General features: G+C 41.8%; 2 protein-coding genes across 2 annotated transcripts in view; one reads left to right on the top strand and one right to left on the bottom strand.

The window, feature by feature from the left end:
- The window catches only part of itgbl1 (integrin, beta-like 1), a 37966-nt gene extending 26541 nt beyond the window's left edge, over window positions 1–11425 (bottom strand). The window contains exons 1-2 of the mRNA XM_062403274.1: window positions 11246–11425; window positions 7779–7981 (exon numbers count right to left, since the gene is read on the bottom strand). Coding sequence (XP_062259258.1) covers window positions 7779–7981; window positions 11246–11337 — 295 coding nt within the window. The 5' untranslated portion in view covers window positions 11338–11425. The remainder of the gene's footprint in view (window positions 1–7778; window positions 7982–11245) is intronic.
- A 10944-nt stretch (window positions 11426–22369) lies between these two features.
- The window catches only part of nalcn (sodium leak channel, non-selective), a 58632-nt gene continuing 55060 nt past the window's right edge, over window positions 22370–25941 (top strand). The window contains exons 1-3 of the mRNA XM_062403412.1: window positions 22370–22571; window positions 23294–23434; window positions 23619–23801. Coding sequence (XP_062259396.1) covers window positions 22530–22571; window positions 23294–23434; window positions 23619–23801 — 366 coding nt within the window. The 5' untranslated portion in view covers window positions 22370–22529. The remainder of the gene's footprint in view (window positions 22572–23293; window positions 23435–23618; window positions 23802–25941) is intronic.

The following is a 25941-nucleotide window of genomic DNA, read 5'->3' as shown; positions in this document are numbered from 1 at the left end:
AAGTGAAAACATAAACTCAATTGCAGATAACGACCACAGTTTGTTACTCTTCTATTGCTGTGTGGTTATAATCCACCTAGCCCATGCTAATGAAGTTAATATGACAATAAGATTAAAGCAGAACCTTTATAGTTTATCATTAAGGCTTTGCAGATGGGAACCACCTCACAATAGCTGTAAAACTGAATTAGATTAAAAGTATCTCCAACTTAATTCAGTGGACTATTACAAAGTCTCCGCCACCCACTCGCCCCCATTAATCTCCGCTTGACAGTCACTCGGACGTATTAAACTCTCTTTGTCTGCTGGGCGAAGGTTTATGTGTGTGGGAAGGTGTCTGTCTCGCAGCGCCTCATCTTTCCTGGTGCTTCCAGAGCAGTAATTCTCTTTGGTCCGGGGGGGTGTCAGACACTCACTCCCCGGCCAGTCAGGTGCAGGGATACTTTCGGTGGGGGTGTGTCCATACCAGCGTCGGCGGCAGTAATAACAGGTGATGTAGTGTTAACCATGATTAATGGTTACAGGGAGAGGACGGTGACTCATTCAGAGTGCTAATTTTGTATTGAATTTAGACTTGGACCTACTTGTTGATTTACCAAGAAATAAAACGGACAGAGGGAAAAGCACAGAAATAGGTTTGTATGGTTTATGGTATATCCGCAATTCTTAATAACTACTGCTTCAATGCATATGCCAAAGGTAATTTACTTACTGGGCTATTTTGAGATTTCAGTGCAGCTTCCATTTTCAATTGCAAATCTCCAAACTCCCCGAGACTGTTGCTAAGCTCATTTACTGCGTGATGTTTCCACTCCAAATGGCATTTCCCCACTTACTTTGTTTGGATCATATTCTCTGCAACATGATTCTCATTTCGGTGAGTAATTATTCCTACTTGCTTTTCTTTCCCTGAGGGTTGTGGACCGTGAAACGACACCACGTCAGCTTGTGTTCTGCGGAAAAGATCTAGGAGACACCTGTCTCTGGTAATAACTCATTGTGTGTGCTTTCCACAGGACAAGGAACTCCTGCTATCCTCCCCTTCTAGTTTCTATAGTTCCCCCGATAGACATTTGGTTGTGATCTTCTGCGATTTCGTAATGTTGTAACATCAAAAGATTATTTTAAACCTACTCAGGCCAGGATCACAAGTTAACGCTTTACATTTTTTGGTTTACTAAAGTATTTTATTATACATACATGTAGGGGAAAAAGATATGACGTGTTCCCCAAAAGTGAAGCCATATCATCTGAGCTGCCCCCTGGTGGCTGGCTGCAGTATGTAGCTCACAAACCCGATACTGATCTACTAATGTGGGCTGTAAAAAGTGAGTACAGCCCACATTGGTAGATAACTATTGTGCAGTATGTGGTTAATGCGAGTATTGGGGCCATATTCAAAAGGAAATAATTCATCAATTTTGAGAATAAAGTTGTAATATAACAAGAATTCAGTCTTATTTTGGGGGGGGAAAGTCATAATTGAGAAGAAAGTCATAATATTAAAACAATAACGTTTATTCAGCCAGATAAATTCATCTTCTTTGACGAAAAGTAAGAAAAACACATTATTAGGCCAGACGCAGCAAGGAGAAACCATGCCACTCTGTGTTCGGGAACATACACCATCTTTAAGATGTAAGGTTATACTAAAACGTTTCTTTTTTTATAAATACTATAGGGCTGAATCAGGTGAGTCCTGAACCATCTCTTTGTTATGCTGCTATATGTCTAGACTGCTGGGGGAGCTCCCATCATGCACTGACCACATCTCCCCTTCTTTCAGTCTCTCTGCCCCAACATTCATTTATTTAATTTTTTTACTACATATCAATAACTTAGTGTTTTTCTCACTCTCTCTCTCTCTCTCTCTCTCTCTCTCTCTCTCTCTCTCTCTCTCTCTCTCTCTTCTAGTTAATGAGGGAGTTTTTTCTCTCAACAGTCGCCAAAGTGCTGCTCATTGTGGGAACTGTTGAGTTTCTCTATCATATTTAAGGTCTTGACCTTCACAGATAATGTATTTTATGTTTGGCGCTATACAAATAAAATAGAATTTACTTGAACTACTCGCTGCAGTTCCACTTCTTCTGGATCATAAACCTTGATCAGGCGCAACAATTTCACAATTATTGCTTTACTCTCATAAATTTACCAAACTTTACCCCATAATATTATGATTTTATTAGGACTCAGTCCCTATATTCAGACTATATTCCTTTGTACTGTCATGTGTGGAATATTCTGCTCTCTTTAAACCATTCATACAGAAAATTACACTGTGATTCATCAATCATTTCTGCCGTGCATTATGGGCCATAATCTAAATCATTACTGATTTAGTGATGAAAATAAAAAATTGTCAAAAATGCCTGTTATAATCTACTCGGAAAGACTTGAGTGTCTTTTTTCTCCTTGCAGCCCACATTGGAACCATTAGGTGACTCACACAGGCACACAGCCTAGCAAAGCTCCAAAGTGAGTGCACATCAAAATATGTACTAGAAAAAAGACTACATCCAGAGATGAACACTTTAATGGACTGTAATGCTCAAGGACTGCATTCCACTCTGAGTGATTATTTTCAGTTTTTTTCTCTCTTTCTCTTTTGCAAATCAACAAATGATAAGTTAAAACTATTAGTCACTTTGGACAGATTGCCATTAGTGAGTTGTTTTCCCACGATTAGTTTACTTGTTTAAATCATCTGGCTTTAATGTGTCCGTGTTGGATGCGACATCACCGCCTTGTGTTATGCTAAACAGAAAGTGTTTCTGGAGGAGTTTGATCTGGAACAGCACTGGCCAAACTGGCTTCTGATGTGCTGCTGACATAAAACCCCCTTGGGTGGGATCTTCTCTGGCTCTGGCACGGAGGGGGAGCGGAGGCTCGCGGCCTGAGCCAGCTAGGGAAAGAACAGAGGCTCTGAAACACCCATAGCCTGAGAGCAATGCGTGTGTGTGTGTGTGTGTGTGGTTATACTTTCACTCTCAGGCTTGCACGTCCCCATTTAAACTGCTCCTTTGAGATGGGGTGAGAAGGAAACACTTATGCCAAAGTCATAATCGGAATTATGAAGAATCGTAAAAAGTTACAGATTGTTCTGGATCACATATTTGCTCGGCTCGCTGCTTTAAGCCACATCAGCGTCTGGGGGGTTTGGCAGCTGTTACCAAAGACACAGAGGGAATCACTGACCTGAGTTTGATCAAATACTTTGTGTCCTAGAATAAATGTTGCTGTACTAAGAGGATAAAGACAAATCCAAATAAATGTCAAATCATTTTGTTCCAATTAAAACTCAAAGACGAACGCTCACTAAGTTGTTCATCCTTAATATTATGGTATAATGCTACTCAACATTGTAACAGTAATTACAAATAAGTTGATAATACAGTGTGTGGTTTTTTTCACACTGTGGAAATCCTAGCCCGCAGCGGCCTGGGCCACCCTTTATGTTTCCTGACAATGGAAAAAGACCATACAGTAAATCACAGAGGAGCAGAGGCTGTCTGAGCACACACCAGAGGAAAACACTTTGTTCGGTTCTGAACAGACAGGCACAGAGACTGAGAGAGACAGTTCAGGCACAAGTGAGGGGAGAGGGAGCTCACGTGGCTCATTCAGTGAGGCAAGAAGAGAGGGAAGGCTGTGGAAAAAAGAATGGAAAGATTGTCATGTTAGCCGTCTATGACAGCAGGGGAATCTAATATGAAAAGAACAAAATAAACATGATTTTATTTCTCCAAAACAATCGAAAACAAGGGTAGATATTAAACTTGAAACTGTCAAATGTTGTGTTTCTCATTTATTTTCAAACTGGGAACGAGGAAACAGAACCGAACAGGTCGAAAACAGTCAGAAACAGAGAGAAGTCTGACTTGACAGGGAGGTTTTGCACAGTTGGTGACCAGATGTTAGACTAGCCCATCATCCCATCGCTCTGCAAGCGTGTGGGATGTGCCGGAGGAGGGAAAACATGTGAGCTACAGCAGCGGTGCTTTGTGTGCAGCCTGCAGAACCACATGGTTTCTGCTGGGTCTTAAAAAGTCTACAAAGCTAAGAAAGTTAAATCAACTGTCGGCCTTAGGGATAGGGTTAGAGTTAGGGTTAGGGTTAGAGTTAGGGTTGAGGGTTAGGGTTGAGGCTAGGGTTAGGGTTGAGGGTTAGGCCTGGACCTGACGTTAAAAATATCACTCACCAGGTCTCAAATCAATTTTAAGTAGGACTTAATTATGTTTAAGTTGATTTAACACTATCACAGTTCTAACAAAAATAAACTTTTTAACGGTTTGCATAGTTTGGAAGGTCTATTTTTCTTCTTGATCTTCCTCAATGATCCAAATATTTGCACGCTGAGGTAATACTACAAACATGACCAATAAAGTACTGATAACTTCATTTGACTTGAAAGACTTGAAAGACTGTAGCTCATTCTCACGTAAGATAACGTGGGATTTCAAGGGTTGTTCTCTACGAGGCTACTTCACCTCTTCAGGACTGATATTCCTTCATATCTGTAATCCTCGCCATAGGTCTTATATCTCACTCATGGTCTGAAAAATCTTTAACTTGTTGGAACATGCAGAGACCCTGAGAAGGGCACCTAGATAAGGCTCATACCCAGTCTCACCATGTTCAAGAAAGAAAAATAAATCAATAAAGCATCGATCCGCTCTGAGGTAGAATGGGTTCTGTTTTGGGTCATGGCCCAACATCTTCACAAGATTTCAACAAAGCATCACTTTGCTGTTGTCCCATCCTGTTTAAAATCTACCTCTTGCGAAGGTTACATTTTTAAAATCCAAAATGCAGACAAGACTGGTTGGTGCAGCGAAGTGTGATTAACGTGAAACAACGTGCTTACTGAGTCTCTGGTAGGCACACAGGCAAACACAAAATCCAAATACTCAAATGGACAACAAACTAAGTTGAAGACACGATGAATCACCAGGGAGTTGGGACAAAAAGTACAAGGTTAAACAGAGGAGATGAACAGAGCAGACAAACTGATGAAGACGAATGGTGAGCAGGGACGGAATACACAAGGGAGGCCGGAGTAATCAGACACAAGTGAAACACTTGGGCTGGTATGAGGACTTAGCCCGGAAAGAATGACTCTTATCCCTACTCTCACTACCTACTATATCACAAATTAGAACAAAATGTATTCCTGCAACTACGAGTCTGGGAAGAATAATGCTGCACATAAAAAGAACATATTATGGTCTTTTGCTCAGGATAAAATACCACACAGACCTATTCTTCTTCCTCTAATTGTCGCTGGAGAGAACAGGGAACTACTCCCCCATGCTTCTTTAATGCCTCTAACTCAGCATGGATTCGGCAAGAGCACCCTAGGCCTATATGTATCTACATACTGATATAGAGACTGTCTTGTGCAGCTGTACGTCTAGTGCAGTTGACTTGCACGTCTATTGATTGCATCTTTAAGAAAAACCATGCTACCAAAGGAAATACCATGCAATATCCCCACACAATGAAACAAACCAAGGGCCTTGTTGCTCTTCGGCGACAGCCCTATTACCTATTCATTTTGTTTGTAAATTGATTATGTAGATAAAAAGAGCTTAGAACTAGGCTTTCAACAATATTCAATCAAATTATTTATTTATGTATTTACTTTAGCTGTATCGCTATATTGCATCATCGCCATTTCCTTTGTTCAGCTCGATTTGTTGTTCTGACTGAGGAGCGCTGAGATATCTCATGTTTGTCTGATGAATGCCATCCAAGGTAAAAGAACAACTTAGTGCCAGGAAAGCTAATGTTTATTTTTTTGGGAGGAAAACACACAGTTTATCCTTTTAGAAGAAAGAAAATCTATTGGATCTTATGAGAGACAGAGATACGGGAGCCGCAGGGAAGGGAACTAGCTGCAGATACCAGACAGGAGACAGTGCCTGCTGGGGGGGGGGGGGGGGGTAATTTTTGGAAAGAATTGCTGGACCCTATATGCGCATGGGAATACGACTGTGGGTGTGTTGCTGCTTGTGCATCTTTGAATGTTACACTGGGAGAATGAGCCTGATCCCATGTGTTAGTGTGTGTGTGTGTAAGTGTGTGTGGACAGTGTGTGTCTGGGTGTGAAAACCTATTCCTCTGCTGATGCGTCTCGGTTCCATTTGCAGACGGCGTACCAGTGAGTGAAACCCCATTATCAGGCTGAAGCAGGGCCTTCTCACTCCGGACTGCTGAACCATAATGAGCTCCTCACAGCAGCCAACTTGTCTGCCCAAATAAATCACTTTCTCCTCCATGTGCACACACACACACACGCACACACACACACAAACACACACATCTCCAATAGACCTGCTCTAGATGCACATATGTAACTCTATTAAACCCTAACACTCCAGTCCAGTGACTACAGAGGACACAAAGGTGAGGGTTTTCTTTCTTTACATCAACACACAGGGATCAACCTCTCTCCAAGCTTCTATGTAAGAATCATGTCTGTTTTCTGATGCAATGCCTGCAGTCAAAAGTACAAAAATGACAGTTTAATTATAATGTTCCCCTTGAATTCAAACTCAAGCTGCACCATATTCTTCATTCTAAATATTAAGATCCGTGAATTACTCCCTATAAAATGGTAAAAATGTTTTTTTTTTAAAAGTCCAATTTTGTAAGTTTAAAAAAAGCTTATCTGGATCTCCACTAAAATGTATTGCGTTTTTGCATGACCTATACTACCACACTTTTCCACCAAGTTTCATGGTAATCTATTCTGTTGCTTTTGTGTGATCCAGCTCACCAGCCAACCCACAAACAAACAGACAGGGGTGAAAACATAACCTCCCCCGATGGAGGTAGCTGCTAAAATGATCAAAAGTCAAATCTACACCTTAAACAGTTTAAACAAAAATTCAACATTTGTAACCTCAATGAAAGTGAACTTTCATGCAGTACTGTCGTACTAGATTGGTTTCAGCTATAGTTTCACTTCTGCCTTGGATGATAGCCTGTCTCATGTCCAGCCTCCTCAAAACGTTTGTAAATTTAATATAACAATTTACCAAGCAAACGATTGTTATTCTCTCCTCAGAAATCCTCTTTAAATGTGTCTGTCAATTCTGTGTTTTTGGAAAATGCATACGGAAAACGGAGACCTCCAGAAACCTCACAGGGAAACATGCTGATGAGGGTCGACGCACTCACCAGGATTCTCTCTGAGAACGTGTCAAATATAAGTTAACGGACCACAAGTTCAAAGTTGTATCTCGCAGCAAGAGCAAAATGCCTCTGTAACACGTGTGAATAAACCGGCTGCCTGTTACGACCTATGATGTGCGGCCAAGTTGATGATGGGTGGGATTTCAAAGACATCTTACAGATCAATCCAAAATATTCTGAATCCTCCGAATGTCTGTGAAATATGTGTTTCTATGTTTGAAATTACATCAAAAAAGCGTAGATGTACTCAGGAGGTTTTTGGATAACAGCCTTAAGCTTTCCATTCTGCCTCCCACTTGGCTGAGACAGGAGCATCAGCTGTAGAGTCCATTTGCCAAGGTTCTCTGATGTAACCCAACAGTAAAGAGATCTGCTGCATCCCTTAATGACCCATCACCAACAACCACTTCCAAGTAGTTTAAAATTTGTTGAGCTGCGTGCCTGTACTACAGAGTCAGATTAAAAAAAATTCAACTTTCACTGGACAAGATTCCAACAGAAGAACATCGGACAGCATGAAGACACCCTTGGGTCCTTGTTGAGCACCCAACCATCTGATTATGTTATTTGTCAATACACACCATTGCAGGTTTTCCCATTATGTGAAGAGCAGACCCAGTCGTGGCACTCGCATCGGGGCCCGTAGAACTTCCCTGGCTCGGTGGCCGTGCAGACGCAGACTCCGCAGTCACACTTGCCCCTCCCACTGCATATCTTGCCGTCCGGTGTGCGGCAGCGGCGCAGGGAGGAGTCGGTGGACAGCCGACACACGCCACCCGCCTGGCTGGGAAAGAAAATAGATAGAAAAGGACGGGTCAATCTTCTGAGGTCAAGGGTCAAATGTGATACCACCTGTGACTGTTTGAAATACAGGACAAGACATCTGAGCGGGGGTACTTTAAAATACCTTTTTGTCAGGTGTGGCAGCGACATTTTGCTTTATACATCAGAAACAATCAATTCAAGATGTTCCCTATGTGGGGCATTTATAGTTTGAATAGAAACATTAAATAAATCCTTTTCCCATGAACATTTTAACAGTGTTAAAAGCTGTTTGTTATGTTAATGTTTCATCTGTATTCACATACATAAATAAGCATTGTATAGTCATATTTTTTATTATCTGCATTTTTGATCCTGAGCCATTTAATTTGAATCGTAGGTTTGTTTGTCCCTTTTTTTACTTTACGACCCATTTGATTGTATCCGACCATCGTTGGAAACTACGTAAAGGATTGAAACAGTCACGGTTTAGGAAAAGATCTTTGTTTGTTTCAGAGGATCTTTGTCATCGTGGTTACAATTATGGGTTAAAGGGTTAAAGTTGTGTTTAATTGCAACAACATGGGTTTAACATGTGAAAGGAACAGCTGAAACTCCTAATTACATCAGCCACCACAAGCTTAATGAAGGTTTGTAATAAGCTGCTTGTGCAGATGACATATAGATTTACCAGAGGACAGTCTTGTTTGGAGCCACATCAAGAAAAAGAACAGATGCTTCTGAAACGCACACTTGCGAGAAAGAGTGTGAACTATTAGGGATCACACTTCAGCAGATATGTTACTGAGCTTCGTCTTTCCTCCAGTGGCTCCCTCCGTGAGGTTTGTTTCATTTGGACGCCGTCGGACATTCTTGTTCTTTTCCTGCCCCTCTCTTGATGTTGGCCAGCTGTCCACTTTGGGAACAGTAGACACATTTTAAATAATCTGCAGAGTTCCTGACACGCCCGATAAAATCAAATACAGATTGTGAGTGTGTGTGTGTGCGCGCGTGTGTGTGTTCCATGTGTTCCATGTGCTCCATGTGTTCTTCACCCACCAAAAGCTTGTTTAGTCTTGACTTCTTTAAGCAGCACAATGAATTTGGAATACATCTGTTGATCGGTCTGAGCCCTGATCCTTTACCAAGACCAGATGACTTTCAACCATCCGCTTTTTTTTTACCACCGTGTTGTCCTGCTCCATTCTCAGCTGATCTTCATTAGTATTGTTGCGTCAGCTGTGAGCTTGAACCGCTGCCGCCGAGGGTGTTTGGGCTACAGGAGGTTTCGGCCTTGGCAACACGGGACCCGGTCATGATGGGTAAAGGAACCCAGAGGATGGTAGGGAGAACACTGATAATGTGATAGTCTTCCTGTGTCTGGCTTCGCTGTCTCGGTGCCCAAGCCTGGAAGCAGGGAGTCTGAAAATCTCCCTTCCTCTCAAGTGGAAACTCTGAATTTCATCAGATTTTGGCACCGTGAGCCTCGTCTAACTGCAGCTTTTTTCAAGCTAAGAAAGTGGGGCATGTTAACTGCTGACGGCCTGATTGATCACCGATGCTGACTGCACCAGAAAACACAGGTGTTCAGGACCGAGGAGACACCTGCTCGGCCATTTCTTTTTACAATTTGTTTCAAATTAGAATGATGGCTACGCCACAACCGCGTATCTTGAGCCAGTGCATGCCAGCCTCCTATTTTTCACATTGCAACTCTGTTTCATGTTTGTATGTATTTCATGCTTGTGAGTCTGTTTGTATGAAAAGGCTTTTACAAAGAAGTCATTTGAGTCCCCTCTGGAGATAATCTTAATAGACACAACTTTGTTGATTGCACCGACCTTGGTAAGTATGTAAACGACCATTTTTTGCTTCCAGTTAGTTTACCCGACACCTTATTGTTATTATACTACATTATTATTTGACCTCACTTAGTTAAGGGTATTTAACTAGAATGGCTCGTGGAAGAGTGCATACGTCCATCACGACTAATCTAGCTAACTAATATCCTGATGCATTGAATCCCCCCTCAATACCAAAATTGAAAGGGTTCTTTTCTGATCCATACAACATACTTCAATGAACATGTTTGATGAACTCATAACCTCCTTGGCATGGGTCATGAAGTTTTCAGTGTGGACCTGTGGGTGACACACTTAGTGTAGTTTCATATAATATTGAAAGTAACTATCAAAACCCATAAATCATCAGAAATTACTGTCTCTGTGGATGTTGTGTGGGATGCACTTTGTAAACATGTATATTTCATAGCACTCGCCTCTGCCGCTCTACTCTTACGGAATATTTTTTCACACTGCCAACTTGTTATGATGAAATGATATGATTATTTTGATGCGTGCAAGAAAAACCGAGGAATACAGTGTAATCGCAGCAATTCCCAGGAGCTGTTGCTTTCTGTAGTAAACCATGAGTGGGTTTGCTGCTGCTGTAGCTGCACTGCACAGTGGGACATACACGATGTGATCATTGCACAGGCAAGGTGCAGGTGCTTGGAGTAAACAGCCGCTCTGCAGCTGAGTTAAGTTCAAATCACGTGGCAACGTTCACAGTTCTGTTGATGGGGCTCAACTTTTAAAAGACCCATAAACAGAAACTGATCTTGAACACTCATAGTTTAACCAAAATCAGTGACTTCATATAATGTTTTTCAAAGATATTCTTATTAATTACAAATTTGGTTTTAAACAAAAAGAAACATATCAGGTAACATAAGAACAGAACAGAGTACGGAGTCAAAAGGCACCGGGTAGACGGGATGTTAACATAAATCATATTGATTTTGGAAAATCTGAAAAAATAAACTAATTGAGGTTTTGTATCTTCTATCTCCTTATATCATTTTTTATGGCTACAAGAGATTGCTACTAAAAGCTTTTGAAAAACACAGCCCTCATCCAGCCCTGATGTCACTGAAGTTTCTCTTGCACCAAACTCATGACCATGAAGTCTCCAGCCATGTGTATCAAAAGGAAAATAAATGAATGTCCTTAAGTTTCAAAAAGTGCCATGCAACATTAGATAACACATTTATAAAAATAAACTTTACCCCGTGACCTGGTATGCAGAATTAAATTTTTTGCTAAATAAAAGCATAAAGAATCTGCACAAAAATGGGTAAGTTCCAATGTACAGGCATTGCTGAACTTTTTCATATTACGCACCCCAAATACCTTTGTCAGCAAAACTCTGCACCTCCCTCTTCCTCCGTGCTATCCAGACGACCCCAAAAATAAATAAGAACAAATAAAGCTGTGCAGAAACTTACCTCACTGATTGCAACAAAGTGTCCTCCACGGCAGAGAGCAGAATCAGTAACACCGACACCAACATGGACTGCACCAAAACCTCAGTGTGCATGTTTAAATCCCACAGAAACCTGAAGTAAAGTAGCTTGAAGGAATTTCCCAGGCTCTCTCTCCTTAAACAGACAGGACAGGAAGAGAGAGTGAGGGGGGAAAAGAAAAGGAGAGAAGGAGAGTCAGAGCGGCAGGCTGGCCTGAACTGGCTCAATCCCTTCAGAGGCCAACAGTCGCTTTCCATACAAGTGCCTTTGATTAGTCTTGACTCTCAGACCCAGTCCTGGGCAGGAGCTGGAGCGGGGGAAACTGCCAAAAATGAAAAGTTAAGTCACCAGTTTGAGATGTAATTAGAAGCAGACTTTTTTTTTTTTTTTTACTTTTTCCCCTTCGTTTTCCAGATGATCTCTTTATGGGTCTGTATATGTTTTTGTATGTATTTGTCCTGAGCTGTAATATATAAGAGCACTAATAAATCCCTACCCCTAATGTGTATTTTCCTCAGAAGACGTCTTGACACGTCATGAAAGGAAAAGCAGATGTGGGAAAATGGTGTCTGTTTCCCATTTAGCAATGATGAGTTCAGGATCCTATATGTGCTATTGTGCATGGTAGCTTCCTATCAGTATGTCACTGTCAGGGCATGTTGCTGCACTTAAATGGAAATTTAATTATTATTTTCTGGCAAGTCAAAATATGTGCTGTTATAAAGAGCTTGTATGTCACATCAACAAAGAATGAAGCAAGTGTGCTTGAAACAACATTGCATGATATGTTATAGACATTTTGACTCTGATTTGCAAATTGTTCATTATCTGAAAATACTGCCAATCATATTTTGACAATCAAAATAATACAATGTGTCGGATGTGGTACCTGAACAGGATCCAAGATTCAAAATAAAAGATTAAATGTAGTTACATGATGCAACAAAACCTTTTCTATAGAGGAGGTCTCAATATACTCCTCACAAAAACAAAAGTTAATCAATAGAGAAATGTTTAAGCCCAACTGTTTCTGTTTGAAATAAAAAATATATATATATATTTTTGTCTTGTGATGAAAACACCCCAGTTTTCAACCACAACCTCACTGTTGTATATTGACCATGCATGGTCCAGTCACCCAAAGTTTTACCTGGTCATTTTTAAGTAATCAAGGTATTAGTATGTTTACATTTCTAATACATTCTACATAATCGATTCATTGTAATTGAGTGGGCCAATAACATGCAGAATCCGCCACGTTTGGCCCATGCCTGTGTACAGTGCGCTATCTGCACATTTTGTGCATCTGAATTGTGGAACTTGCACCTTTATGCTCTGAGTTGACCTGACAGCAGTGTCGTCAAAGTATGGATACATACATACGTAGACATACATTTAGAAATGTGTTTTCAGTTTTTGCCTATCAAATAGTGGTTGACTTAGGTCATAACTTTATAACTTTAAATTTTGACAATAAAGTAAATATGTATTATCATTATTATTGTTATGATTATTAATATTATTATTATTATTATTATTATTATTATTATTAGTAGTAGTAGTAGTAGTAATATTATTATTTCTTATTATAGTAGTAGTAGATTACTCATATTAATATTATTAGTAGTTATATTTGTATTATTATTAGTAGTAATAGTATTAGTAGAAGTAGTAGTGGTAGTGGTAGTGGCAGTAGTAGTAGTAGTAGTAGTAGTAGTAGTAGTAGTAGTGTAGTAGTGTAGTAGTACTAATAGTGTAGTAGTGTAGTAGAAGTAGTAGTAATATTGTTATTATTTCTTGTTATAGTAGTAGTAAATTAGTTTTCAAGATCAAGCTCAAAAAGAAGAGGAAGCGCAGACCTATTCAAACTGAGCCGGTCGCAGGTGCTGCCTCATCTGAAGTGCAGCCACAGGTGGAAGTTGATGGTTCATCCTCTCAGAACACTGAGGAGGAGACGCAGCCAATCAGAAGCCAGACTGACCTCACTCTCACTGCTCATGTGAAGACTTCAGTCACAGAGGAGGAGGAGGAGAAGCTGTCTGAGGACACTGTTGATGTTGCATCCACCCGGAACACTGAGGAGGAGTTGCAGCCAATCAGCAACCAGAATTACCCCACTCCTCATGTGAAGACCTCAATCACAGAGGAGGAGGTGGAGAAGCTACATGAGGACACTGATGCTCCATCCACCCAGACACTGAGGAGGAGATGCAGAAAATCAGCGAACAGTCTGTCGCTCTCCTGCAGGAGAAATGAGAGAAATCTCCCAGGGTTATGGTGGAAAGGAGCCAGATCAAAATCAAGATCAAGCTAAAGAAGAGGAAGAAGCACAGACCTGCTCAAATCAAGCCACAGGTGGATGGAGACGCTTTCCAAGATTATTTCTGACAGTTTTCTCAACCATTGCAGCTTTGAGGACACCAGGAGCACTGTGGTAGACTTTTGTCAGTTTAAAGATGGTCCTGACACGGTGATGGAGGAGGATGGGCCTGTTGCTGTGTGAAATGTTGAACAGCAGAGCAGGTAGTTAAAGTGCTGGAAGACGTCATAGATCAGCTGTTGACATTAATGAAGAGGTGCCCAGTATCTGGCTGTACCTCACTGAGGTGATCCGCCCCCTGCCTCCGGAGGCGTCTCTGTTGATTAGCTTATTCAAATGTCTTGTAAAAAACATTCTAAAAATAAAAGTTTTACATTCCTGATCCCTTCTCTGCTTGGTCACATCATTAATCCAGCTATGAGGATAATAGAAGGAAACCTATGAAGAGTATAGAGGATCTAGAATTTTACATTATCCTTATTATTATTACAGTATCCTTATTATTAATATTTCCGTAGACATGACAAAACCTGAATTATTGCCCTGCAGTATCGGTTTACATACATTTCTTTAATGTTTAATACTTGTATCAAATTTGATGAGGGGTTAGGGTTAGAAGAATGAAATTCCCTGCAGGTGTTTATCATACAGTTTATCCACAAGAACCAGAGACTCCAGCCCCCTCAAAGCATCAGTGGTTCAGATGATGGATGGTTGATGAAGTGTCTCCCATCACTATGGTGTTCTAGTTCACCACAGTTGTCATCTTCTGATTCTGGTAATACATTGACTTGGATCAGTAGCTACATTAATGTCAGTGTGAATGTAGTCCAGAGGTTAAATCAGACTCTTTAACTGAAGATAGCATCAACATATCAAGATTAAGATTAAGATGCATTTATTAGTCCCAAACACATGCACAGACATGCAAAGGCACACTCATGCAGGTAGAGAAATTTAACTTCTGCTTTTGACCCATCTGGTGCAGGACACACAGAGCAGTGAGCGACCATGTACGGCGCTCGGGGAGCAGATGTTGGGGAAGTAAGGTGCCTTGCTCAGGGGCACTAGACAGGGTAGGGAGACTCTTGGATTTTTGGACAGATCAATCCAGGTTCGTCTTTTGTTGTCTCTCCGTGGAGTCGAACCAGAGACGAACCAGAGACCTTCTCTGCCCATAGTCCAAGTTTCTGCCACTAGACCACCGCCTCTCCTTTCAAGCCTCAAAAATTAACTTTATTTGTACAAGCTTTCGTCATTAACAACAACTTGATTAAGTACAAATTAAAAATGAAGGCTTTTCCCTGATACTATATTAAAACATTGTCTAGGCAAACTGATCATCGGCTCTGACCTCGACTGAATATTGACCTCCAGATATTGGAGGCAGAGCTTGGTGACATTTTCCAGAAAACGTTAGGTCGGTGGTTCAAAGACTCGCTGCAGTGCATTGTGGGACACAGCAGCTCATATCAGAGAGGCTCATGGGCTGGTCCATCATTTTCTGGCATCCAACTATAAGTGTGTGTGTGTGTGTGTGTGTGTGTGTGTGTGTGTGTGTGTGTGTGTGTTTGTGTGTGTGTGTGTGTGTGAAGAGCCAAACTGTGCCTTATGGATTATTTCTGGTTCTATCTCAACAAAGACTGAGGGAATGAAAAGCTCTGAGGGAAAGTCGTTCCCCAGCGAGTGAGGAGACAGAGCCAGAGCCCTGGATTCAGCTTCACACACCACACTGGTCCACCCATTACAGAAATATGTGAAAAAGGATCAGTGAGTAAATGACTGAATGAATGAAGCTGTGTGTGAACGACTGTGACACAACACTGACGGAGAAATACACAATACTTTAAACCAGGTCGGAAATCTCATCACATGTGGAGACACAGGTTTCCCTCGTTATCATTGTTATTCAATAGCACATTGACTTTGATGCACATTATGACACTCCATGATAATAGGAGTGATTTCGGAGGACTGCTGACGTCAGTAGTGTGTCTCAACAGCTGGTGTTGCCAATTGGCTGTGAGAGGTTTTAAAGGGTCATTAAAGTGAAGCGGTAGAAGACTAGAGGCTGCTGCCACCAAAATAATTGAGGACGTCCAAAAAAAAATGCTGCAAGATGTGGTCAGAATGTGTGTAAGACCTGAAAGAACACACACACCCACACTCATATTTTTTTTTTTTTTTTTTAAACTTTGTTTTTATTTTTGTTTTGCATAGTTATTTAAACAGACATGTAATAGAAAAACAAACACAAAAAAGAAAGAAAAAAAAGCACATACATAAAATGGGTAGAAAAAAGGTCATAGAGTCACTTTGATATTATATAAGTAGCTTGGGGGAGGGAGCCAACCAGAGTATGTGAACATGTGTCCAGGATAAGAGGTAGGTCCTCTTGTTTGACCCAACAATGAGTATCACGGGGGCATTTCAAGGAAAAAGTCTGAAGTGAAAGTCCATTGTCCACCGGAATTCCCGACGCCCGCCGAAAGGGGGCGCTATATTCCACAAGCATACAAAAGGGCAGCAGACCTTTGTTTTTATCTGCATTACAGATGGATATACTTACATGCATACATATACATCTTCAAGAATTCACACACATTTTTATACATTTATACCTTTATCAATACCGTAGCTGTATATTATCTAAACGGATTCAAAATGAGTTGACCATTTTCTCCATATATTTGTGAATTTGTCCATGCATAGGTTTAAGGAGAAAGTCAGCCTTTCCATATGATACATTTCTTTTACAGTTCCAATCCATTCCCCTTTTGTCGGGGGTTCTTTGTTAAGCCACCTTCTTGTAATGCATTTTTTACTAGCTGCCAACATTATTTTAAGCAAATACTTGTCGCTAGAGTTAACTGTGGACGGGATATTCCCAAGATATATTGTGCAAAAGTCATGTTTGGTCTCGAAACCCATTATAACGTTATGTTTTCTTACTATTTCCAACCAGTAGGGTCGGATAGTTGGGCACTCCCAGAATATGTGGAAATGGTTCGCCTGGGTGTCTCCACACTCCCTCCAGCAATGCCCATACTCTGGCAAACCCCTCTGAAGTTGTCACACTCATATTTTAATTTCCGACTGACAAGATATGTTTCAACCATGTATATAAAGATAATCAATGTGAGTCCACTTGCTCATGCTATCAAGACATGAAGGTAAAATAACCAGTGTACAGCATAAACATGGCCTTCTCACATTTAAGACATTATTTGGAGCCAGTGTTTGCACAGTAGCGATCGAAGTATGGCTGCGAGGTATAGAGGTACCACCAGTACACGTGCTTGACCAATCACTAATCGTCTCAGCTAACATTAATGTTTCACTCCTTTGGAGAACGACTCTTCTTTTCTAAGATATTTGTATCATCCTCCACAGCAAATTACAACCTTTCCTCACAGTCACATTTGATATCTTAGAAGGTGATCTGATTCGGCTTAAAGCATCCTGCCAAAAGTTTTTTTCTCTATGTATGTCTGAGAGGAAACATCATATCCTCTCACTGGATTTCCTAGAATTAAAGATCTGCTTGACGTTAAAGTGCATACAAATGAATTTCACTTAAGAGATATAGATTGCACTAAGTATGCACACAATTGAGATAATGCACAGTTTATAAGAGTTAGTACTGTTGACATTACTAAACCATTATTTTAACGTTTTGCCGTTTATATTACAAATTGATTTTTCGATCTTGCGGCTTCATCTATTCTGATATATTTTGTAGTAATTACACTTCAAGAATTTATTTTATATGTTGTTGTTCTTTTTTGTTCTTTAATTGATCAACAGATTTCAGGATTTAGATTTTCATTTCCATTTCTCTTTATAAGCTCCGGCACTTTTTAAGTGTTTGAGCTACATGCCATGCAACAGCTCTGCAGCATCATCATCCCTTAGTACCAGATTCTGATGACATGCAGGTGTTAGTGGCATGATTTTGAAAGATAAATGATTACAACATTGTCAATGTGACACAACCTCCAGACAGCTACTGCCTCCAAGCTCCAGTTTGTAAATTTGTAACAGTTGAGGGTACCAGCGTTTTAAGGTGCTAACAAAAAAATATTTAACTATCTATTCAAGACTTATGGGAAATGTTTGTCTGGTTAAGGTTATACAGACCACATGATTATAAAGAACCCCCAGAGATGATTGGTCGAGTCGTGCACTAGGGGTGGACAATACATATTACAAACTATTGTCTGCCTATGCTGAACAACAGCTGCTTCATAGTCTTTGTTGTTATTAATATTTATTTATTGTAGAAAAAAATCTTCCCTTTTTAAATTCCTGTATTGCTGCACTGATGTTGTTGGTTTGTTATTTTCTGAGTTCTAAATTAAAGATTGTGGATCATTAAAGACTTAAATCTGTCATGTACACGTCCTTTGTCCAATTGGTTGAAGTGAAAACCTCAAAATATAGTGTTACAAATTTGATTAATTTGACGAAGCACTTTAAGAAAAATCTGCTACTAATCATTTTTGGACATATTTACAGATGTGGTGTTACCATGACAAGTTGAGTGAGTCACACGGGACATGTTTGAATATTTGCAGTGAATATAAGTACAATAATATAAACAAAGACAGCCAACTTTATGGTTACTGTTGTAAAAAAAAATCAAAACAACAGAGAACAGAAAGTGGTGATGCAGCAATTTGGGGGGACCTTTTTGCTGTCGCCATGGAGACGGCTGCGCGCCTCCGCTGCACGCGCTGGTGCTGTGGATGTGATTTCACTGAGCGCGCTCCCGCTCCCTGCTCCCACAACCTCCCAGCACACCCGGAAAACAGCTGATGTCATGGACAGCACGAGACGCGGCGGATAAGGGAAATCCTCCTGTCGTAAGTGACTCAGCGGGTCTTCTTCCCCCCGTGTGCGTGCGTGAGTGTGAATGTGTGTGTGTGTGTGTGAGTGTGTGTGAGTGTGTGTGCGCGTTCGGACCGATCATCAAGCTGTTGTGATGAGGATGCGGCCGATGCTCGGTGCAGCTGCTCGCTAGCATGATGCTCGTCCAGGAAGTGAGGACGGTGTCTGTCCTCCTCAGGACTAGGCCGCGGGGACACCTCGTCGTGTGTCCGCCACACGATCACACGGACAGGTCGTCACGGAGCGCGCAGCGGCCTCGTTCAGCATCCGCGCCGCCGTGTCCTCTACAGCCCGCGTTTAGCTCCGTTTTAGCCGATTAGCCCTTCGCTCTCGTTTCCATAGTAACCTTGGCTCCATCTATGTCAGTCATTCAGCCCCCCCCCCCCCCCGGCCCCACCCGCCCCACCCCCATGATGTGTCGTAAACGGGTTTGCTCTGTGTCGTTGAAGCGCTTTGGGGATTGACAGGTGCTCAGTGAAGCCTGGGAGGTCACAGTGGGTCAGACACAGGCCCTCCATCACCTCAGATCCTGCAGGTTGTGTTTGTTTTGTTCACACATTTTTGCCAATATTGATTTGAGCTTTTAGTGTAAGTTCAGTGTCAACCGCTCAAAACATTGATCAAATGTGATTTCAACGCTGCAACTGACCATTGTTTTCTAAATGCTGCAGAGTTGGAACAACATAGAATCTAACAACAATGCGAGGTAAATACATCGAGTTAACGACGAGGCTAATTATAAACGTTTGTCGGATATGACGCCTGTAGTTGGACGATGCGGTGGCAGAGAGAGCTCGACACACTGCGGATTCAGAAAACACAAGACGCACAAGCTGCAAAAAGTCACAACTCATGCAAATACCGCGATTGGTGAGAACGACACCGGAAATGTTTCAACATCCGAGAAACCTGGATGAAGTTTAGTGCTTTTTAAAGTTATTGAAGTCTGCTTCTCATCAGTGGTGATTGGAGATGTTTTCTGAGTTTGCTTGTGCTTTCGCAGCCCATGTGTTGTCAAGTTGATTTTTTTAGTTTTCTTAGTTTGCAGTGCGTTGAACTCTCTCTGCCACCGTAGGATGAAATGTGAGGTGGGTGGCACAGAGATTTAGATTTCTTTCTAACTAGTCAGGATTCAATGACACTAAAAAAAAATATCACAAAAGTCTATTTACTATGAAAGGTGATAAGGTTGTACCAGTCTGACATATTTATTACTTGACTCTGCTTTACTCCTCACCTCAGTGGCACATTTAAGTTTCTTTAACCACGTCCCCAACTTACTTGTTCTGGTGCATTATGAATGTGTTCATCATGGTCATTTTCACATGATCATATCAGGCGGCAGCTGTTAGAGGGAAAGACAGTGTGCTACCTGCAGCACCAGAGTGTATATTAACCTTGGAAATGTCTTGCCACTTTTTCGTAATCTGAAGCACATATGAAACCAGTTTGTGTTGATTCCCTAAATCTAACTATCGGCTGTGGTGGAGAACTGTAGAATAGAACTGTACAACTGTGCTGCCCACATCCACCAAACTCTGTCTGTTGTAATAACGAGCACGCTGCCACTCTTTAAAATTAAACTCAAGCCAAGAAAGTTCTCAACATCGAACAAATACTCCAAGTTACAATTAATCTGCCCAGTGATCACGTCTTGCCTACGAGGAACATGTCCTTTTTCCAAATGGGAAAGTAATTATGGTCTTCACCACCTATACACCCACATAATAGCACTTAGATCCTGTAATTTTGTTTTCACTCTTCCTCGCGTCTCCATCTCCATATGTTAAGTGTAGCAATTACACAGGGAAATTGCTTCTAACTACATGGGTTTTTTATAGGACGGACAGTTTCTTTTCTTGTCTTCTCTCAATGTACTGTGACTGTCAGTCAATTGAAAACTTTCAAAGTTCAGATAAAATTAATATTCATCCAACTAACTTTGTTTTAATAAATGTAATTGATTGGTACAGCCGGCATTTTCATCTCATCATTGTTCCTTCCACAACAGCCAGAAACTTATTTTATAATCTCATTTATTGTGTTTATTCATTTCATTCGGGATCTATTCATTGCAACTGCAAACACCCTGGATGTCTCACACAAACTCAAAATCAAATCACAAACCTTTCACATTTGTTTTGGTGTTTGTGTTGATGAGAAACATCTACAAATTAAATGCATTACGGTGATGATTTTAGTTTTTTTTACAGAATTCCTAACTCTGACATACTCGTCAGGCCATCCAAACGATTTGACAATATATATATCCATATCTGAAATGTTTGTTGCCTCTATTCCCGTATAATAAAGATGATTGGAATTCAGCATGTAGTGCTCCCGGAATTTTAACGGACCTACGTCTTTGATACATTGGGTAAGAAGTTGTAGTAGTTTCACTAGAGTAATTTACTGTCATTTTGTTGAGGTGGCATCGGTGAACTCAGATATAACTTGGACAAATTAAGCCAGACCTATCAGTGTGGCTAAATCCCCCTGAAGGTAACTGAGCACTCGCAAGTGTGCGTTGTTATAACACTTGAGGGTGGGCGATCCTGATACTGCGTGATCACAATTTCCCACACGGAACATAGTTGTCTATTGTATTAACATCTCACAAATGCTGTCCATGCAATAGTAAATAGAAGTACATGGGATTTAATGGGGACATATTATTAAAATTCCACTTTTGTAGTGCTTCTACACGTTAATTTGGGTATCTGGCATGTCTACCGTCCCAAAACTCTGGAAAAAAACAACTCCCGCGAATTGTTGTGGTTCCTCTATGTCAGAAACGATACGCTAGAGTGTGTCGAATGTGATTACAACCGAAGTAAACGTCATAGTCACACCATACCCATGTAGGGAGTCTCGCTACATGGCCTTGGACGAGTGAGCTAACGCTAGCCGGGCTCCACCAGCCTGGTTAGCTCGCTGCTGCTACCCGTCAGACATTAAAGTGGCCGCATAAACAAGGGACCCCCGGGACACCTCTAAACGTTGACTCAACAGTGTGCTGAAGGATGCTGCGGCTGCGCCAGCTCAAGCCCCCACTGCCCCCACTGCTCCCACTGCAGGGCTGCGCTGGGGAGCTGGGGCTCTCGCAGCCAGGCTCCCCGGGTTAAGGGGGCGGGGCACTCAAAACAGGTCAATCTGAGGAGGGCTGTTTTAGACAGGGAAAAAAGGTGCTGTTCTAAATGATCCTTGTGGTATTTTGAAAAAAATATGTTACAGACATTTCATCAAGACCCCAAGGAACCACATCAACTGTGGTAAAATGGGCATAATATTTCCCCTTTAAATTCCTCAATCATATGAAAACCAGGTTCGCTAATTGACTTTGCCTCGTATCTCCGGACCAATCTTGTCGTTCGATATCAGTCAGAAGCTGTATTTGTATTACTAAGGTTTTAATTGAATATATGCTTGAATGTGAATGGTTTGGCTTGATTGGCAATGAATGACATCCCCCTATTTAAAGTGAATGAGCAGTATATCCTCTGAAGGCCCCAACATGTAACTGTGAGTGCTCCATAAGAAGTTGTTATGTTTCTATTGTAAGTTGGTTGTTGGACCAAACTACATTGTGACTTTATGTTGCACCATCGCAGCACCCGTGAACATGTTCTCTTACCTCTCTTTACTGCTCTTATGACTGCTACCGTTCACTGACTGCTGCCACAGGACCTCCAGGCCTTTAGGACATTCTCCTTTTTGCATCTCTAGTCTCCCCCCCTCTCCCTCCCTCTCTCTCTCTCCGGCTGGTCTCCCCCCCCCCCCCTGTGACCTGGGAATGAACGCACCAATGAGGAGCCTCACAGTGAGTCGCCTGGCCCTGCTCCACCCTCCATCTTCTTCCACCACAAACACCTCAGTCACTCAGTCACTCGCTCACTCACAGAGTGTGTTGCATATATGCCTTGATGTCAGACGTGGTGGGCATTCCTGTGTCTCTATGAGCGTACTGTAGATGTTGGTAGTGTACTGTACACCACATGAGCCATAATGTTGACTAACTGTTGTGTGTCATTCACAGGGTATGCCTGATCGCATGTTATGTGCAGTGCTGGAGCAATTTCAGCTTTACTTTTCTCTTTGGTATGTGCGCTTTGTCTCCATTCAGAGTGTCATTTCTTCTTGTGTTCTTAATTTGAAACGGCCTGTACACGTTTCTTTTTCTCTGCATACACACACGCACACACAGACACACACTAACAGGGGCATTCACAGGCTCCCACCAACTGTAGGTTATGCAGCTTAATGCGCTGGTGCCGTGGTGTTCAGTATGATGGAGATATTGTGCGATCTTTTCCGATGGTAAGTCACTGGAGCTGTTCCAATGTGAATACACTTGTCCTGTGTTCCATGTGCGCTACGTTGTGTATCACGGTGGCCATTCAACGACGCAACACATGTTTGGTTTTCGAAGCACACACCTCTGTTCTGGCAATTCAAGTCAGGGTAGTTTACTTTGCACTTCATCGCAGTGTGCTCAAGCTTAATGCTACATGTAATCCCATCCAGAGGCCACTATTTAGACACAGCTCAATACATATTTACATACATTTTAACCTCATCTTGGTAAATGTATTCATTTTTAAGATGAAAAGTCACTTAGTGGTAATGTGGCCGTATATGGCAACTCACTTGCCTCACCGCCGAGCTCCATTAAGAATATATTACATTTATATAATTAGTTTACAGTCCACCTGATTGGAATAAAGCGGTACTGCCACTGCCCAGACTTGGATGCAGCCAGTGTTCCCCTGTTCCTCATTTATCCTTGGTCACTGTGTGGTCCGCCTCCCTCTCTCTGTCAGATCCACTCTCTGTATAGCACGGCCAGCCCAAGCATGCTGAAGAGGAAACAGAGCTCACGGGTCGAGTGCCCGCCCATCACCGACTTTGGGCCGGACGAGACCCTGGCAGACAGCGCTGACATCTTCTGGATCAACAAACCAGTGAGTGTACTAACTGTGCATTGGTGACCTTAAACCCTGTGCTGTCACCTTTTGTCCATTCATTCCAGATATTTTAAAACATTTTAAAGTCAAATTTATTATTTTTTTGTAAAATTGTGTTTCAAAGATTGAATGCAATGAATACAGCCAAACATTATCCTGGAATGTGTTCCTCTTCCTGCAGTGGGTGCACACCCTTCTCCGAGCTTGTGCCATCATCAGTGTCATCTCCGTGTGCATGAACACCCCCAAGACGTTTGAGCATTACCCTCCACTGCAGTATGTGACGTTCACGCTGGACACGCTGCTCATGTTCCTCTACACCGCTGAGATGATCGCCAAGATGCACATCAGAGGAATCATCAAGGTAGCTACTCGCACAGTCAAGCAAAGCAAAATTACAAAATACAGATTCACATTGTTTGTCAACTTGGCAAGTGTCACTTACGCACATGTACAGTGTTTCTGCAGGCTCGTAAAAACTCTAAAAAAAAGTCTAACATTCAATAATCTGAACACCTATAATAAGTGACTGAGTTGGTGCTACAGAATACACAGCTCTAAAGCCATTGTCAGGTATGACTTTTGTAGGAACCTTGGAGAATTGGCTCCGGACAAATCCTCCAGAGGTTGCCTTTCATGCATGAACGCGGGGTGTGATTCTCAGCACAGACTCGCTCACAACAGCACCAAATCCTCCGGACCTAACAGGACCTAACATAACAATTATGCTGCGGAGATCACGTGTTTTTGTTAATCTTTATTATCACCAAATGCTCCTTCAAGGGATTTCTACAAGTTCGCGTTTTCATCCCGAGATGTGTGTGTTCTTTTTTAATTGAAGCATATGTTGTTCTCGTGCGTTGCTCTCACATTGGCTCCTCCGGAAGTTCTCGCACATTTGCGTTTAGAGGAAGCCTGCTGTGCAATGCGTGCCTGAAAGCACACAAAACCTATTCATAAAACACCGTTAAAGTTTATGTGCATATCGACTGCAGCCAATAGAGGTAAACCACTGGAGAGCTAATTTCCCATTTCGGCATAACCATGCGAAATGGTTGAAAAGAAGCCCCATTGTTCGGTGAAAAAGAAGAGTTCATATTGACATAATATTCAGAAGTGCTCCCTTTGGGTTCTACTTGAGATTTTGTTGACACTTTCAATTCGACGTCAGTGGTTTGTATTGAGCCTCACATTCTGATGAAAAGAAGATAATTCCGATCGGAGCCAGACGGATAAAGTTCTGTAGATGCATCCAAGAACAGACAGCTGGGCTGATGAAAGGCCTATAATTACTGACATAAAAAAGTGTGGACAGCGTAATTGGCAAATCAAGGATAACAAGCAGGGAGGCACCAGAGGAACCAGCATTTGAATCAACAGTGTAAGGGGAAAAGAAGCATCAAAACTGGAACATTTAATCTTCATTCTCTTAACGTTATGTTTGGTTTTTGAAGAGAGATGATAATCGTCTTTGCTGAATCGGAAAGTACTTTTCTCTTGTTTTTCCTCTGAGTCAGCTAAAATTCATCTTCGCTAGAAGACCGAAATATGACAGATCTTTAGGTTTCACATAATTCGTATTTAAAAGTGTGCCACAGTGGATATATTCACCACGTGTGTAACTCTGATTGACAGTTGAATGTTATGTTTTGTCGCACGTTGTTTAAAGCAGGGGTTTTCAACCTTTTTGAGCCGCGGCACATTTTTTACGTTTACAAAATCCTGGGGCATACCACCAACGAAAATCACACTCTATGGCCTAACACAGTACATATAATACATATAATATAGTATATAGTATAATATAGTTTCTAAATGTATTAAAAAGCACAATTAAAATTATTTCAGCCCTTTATTACTCTTATCTTTTAATGAGCACAAATTGAATCAGATTTATGAAACAATCTTTGATTTAACTAAACTTTGTTTAATGGAGACATTTTATACCCATTTTATCACAGTTGATATGGCTCCTTGGGGTCTTAATGAAATGTCTGTAACATATTTTGGTCAAAATACCACAAGGATCATTAAAAACAGCACCTTTTTACACTGTCTAAAAAATCCCTCCTCACATTGACCTGTTTTGAGTGCCAACACTTCCCGCCGTTTACCCGCGCTTCATTGAATTTCTTCACTTTGACATTCAGAGCACTGGGCAGCAATCACATCGCGTCAACACCCACCATGGGCCTTCGCGATGCTTTGTTTTAATTAAACAGTCGGATTCCCCTGGTCCGCACCAGTTCTAAGTCAGTTGCTAGGCGCCAGCCGAAGCGCACTGCCGGAGGGGGCCCCCCGCGCGAACGGAGGGTTCCCCCAGCGGGCGCCGTAGCTGAGGTGATCCGCGAGAAGGGCCCGACACGCGTCCAGAGTCACCGCCGCCGACCGCCGTACCCGGTCCCCTCCAACGGCCCGCCTTCCGCACCGGCGACGGACACCGCCCCGCGGCCCAAGAGAAAGAAAGCCCCCGCACCACTGATGCCGTGAGGCACCGCGGAAGA

The sequence above is a fragment of the Platichthys flesus genome, chromosome 13 (assembly GCF_949316205.1).
Source record: "Platichthys flesus chromosome 13, fPlaFle2.1, whole genome shotgun sequence".
NCBI classification, from domain to species: Eukaryota; Metazoa; Chordata; class Actinopteri; order Pleuronectiformes; family Pleuronectidae; genus Platichthys; species Platichthys flesus.
This window is presented reverse-complemented; position numbering and strand designations above follow the sequence as displayed.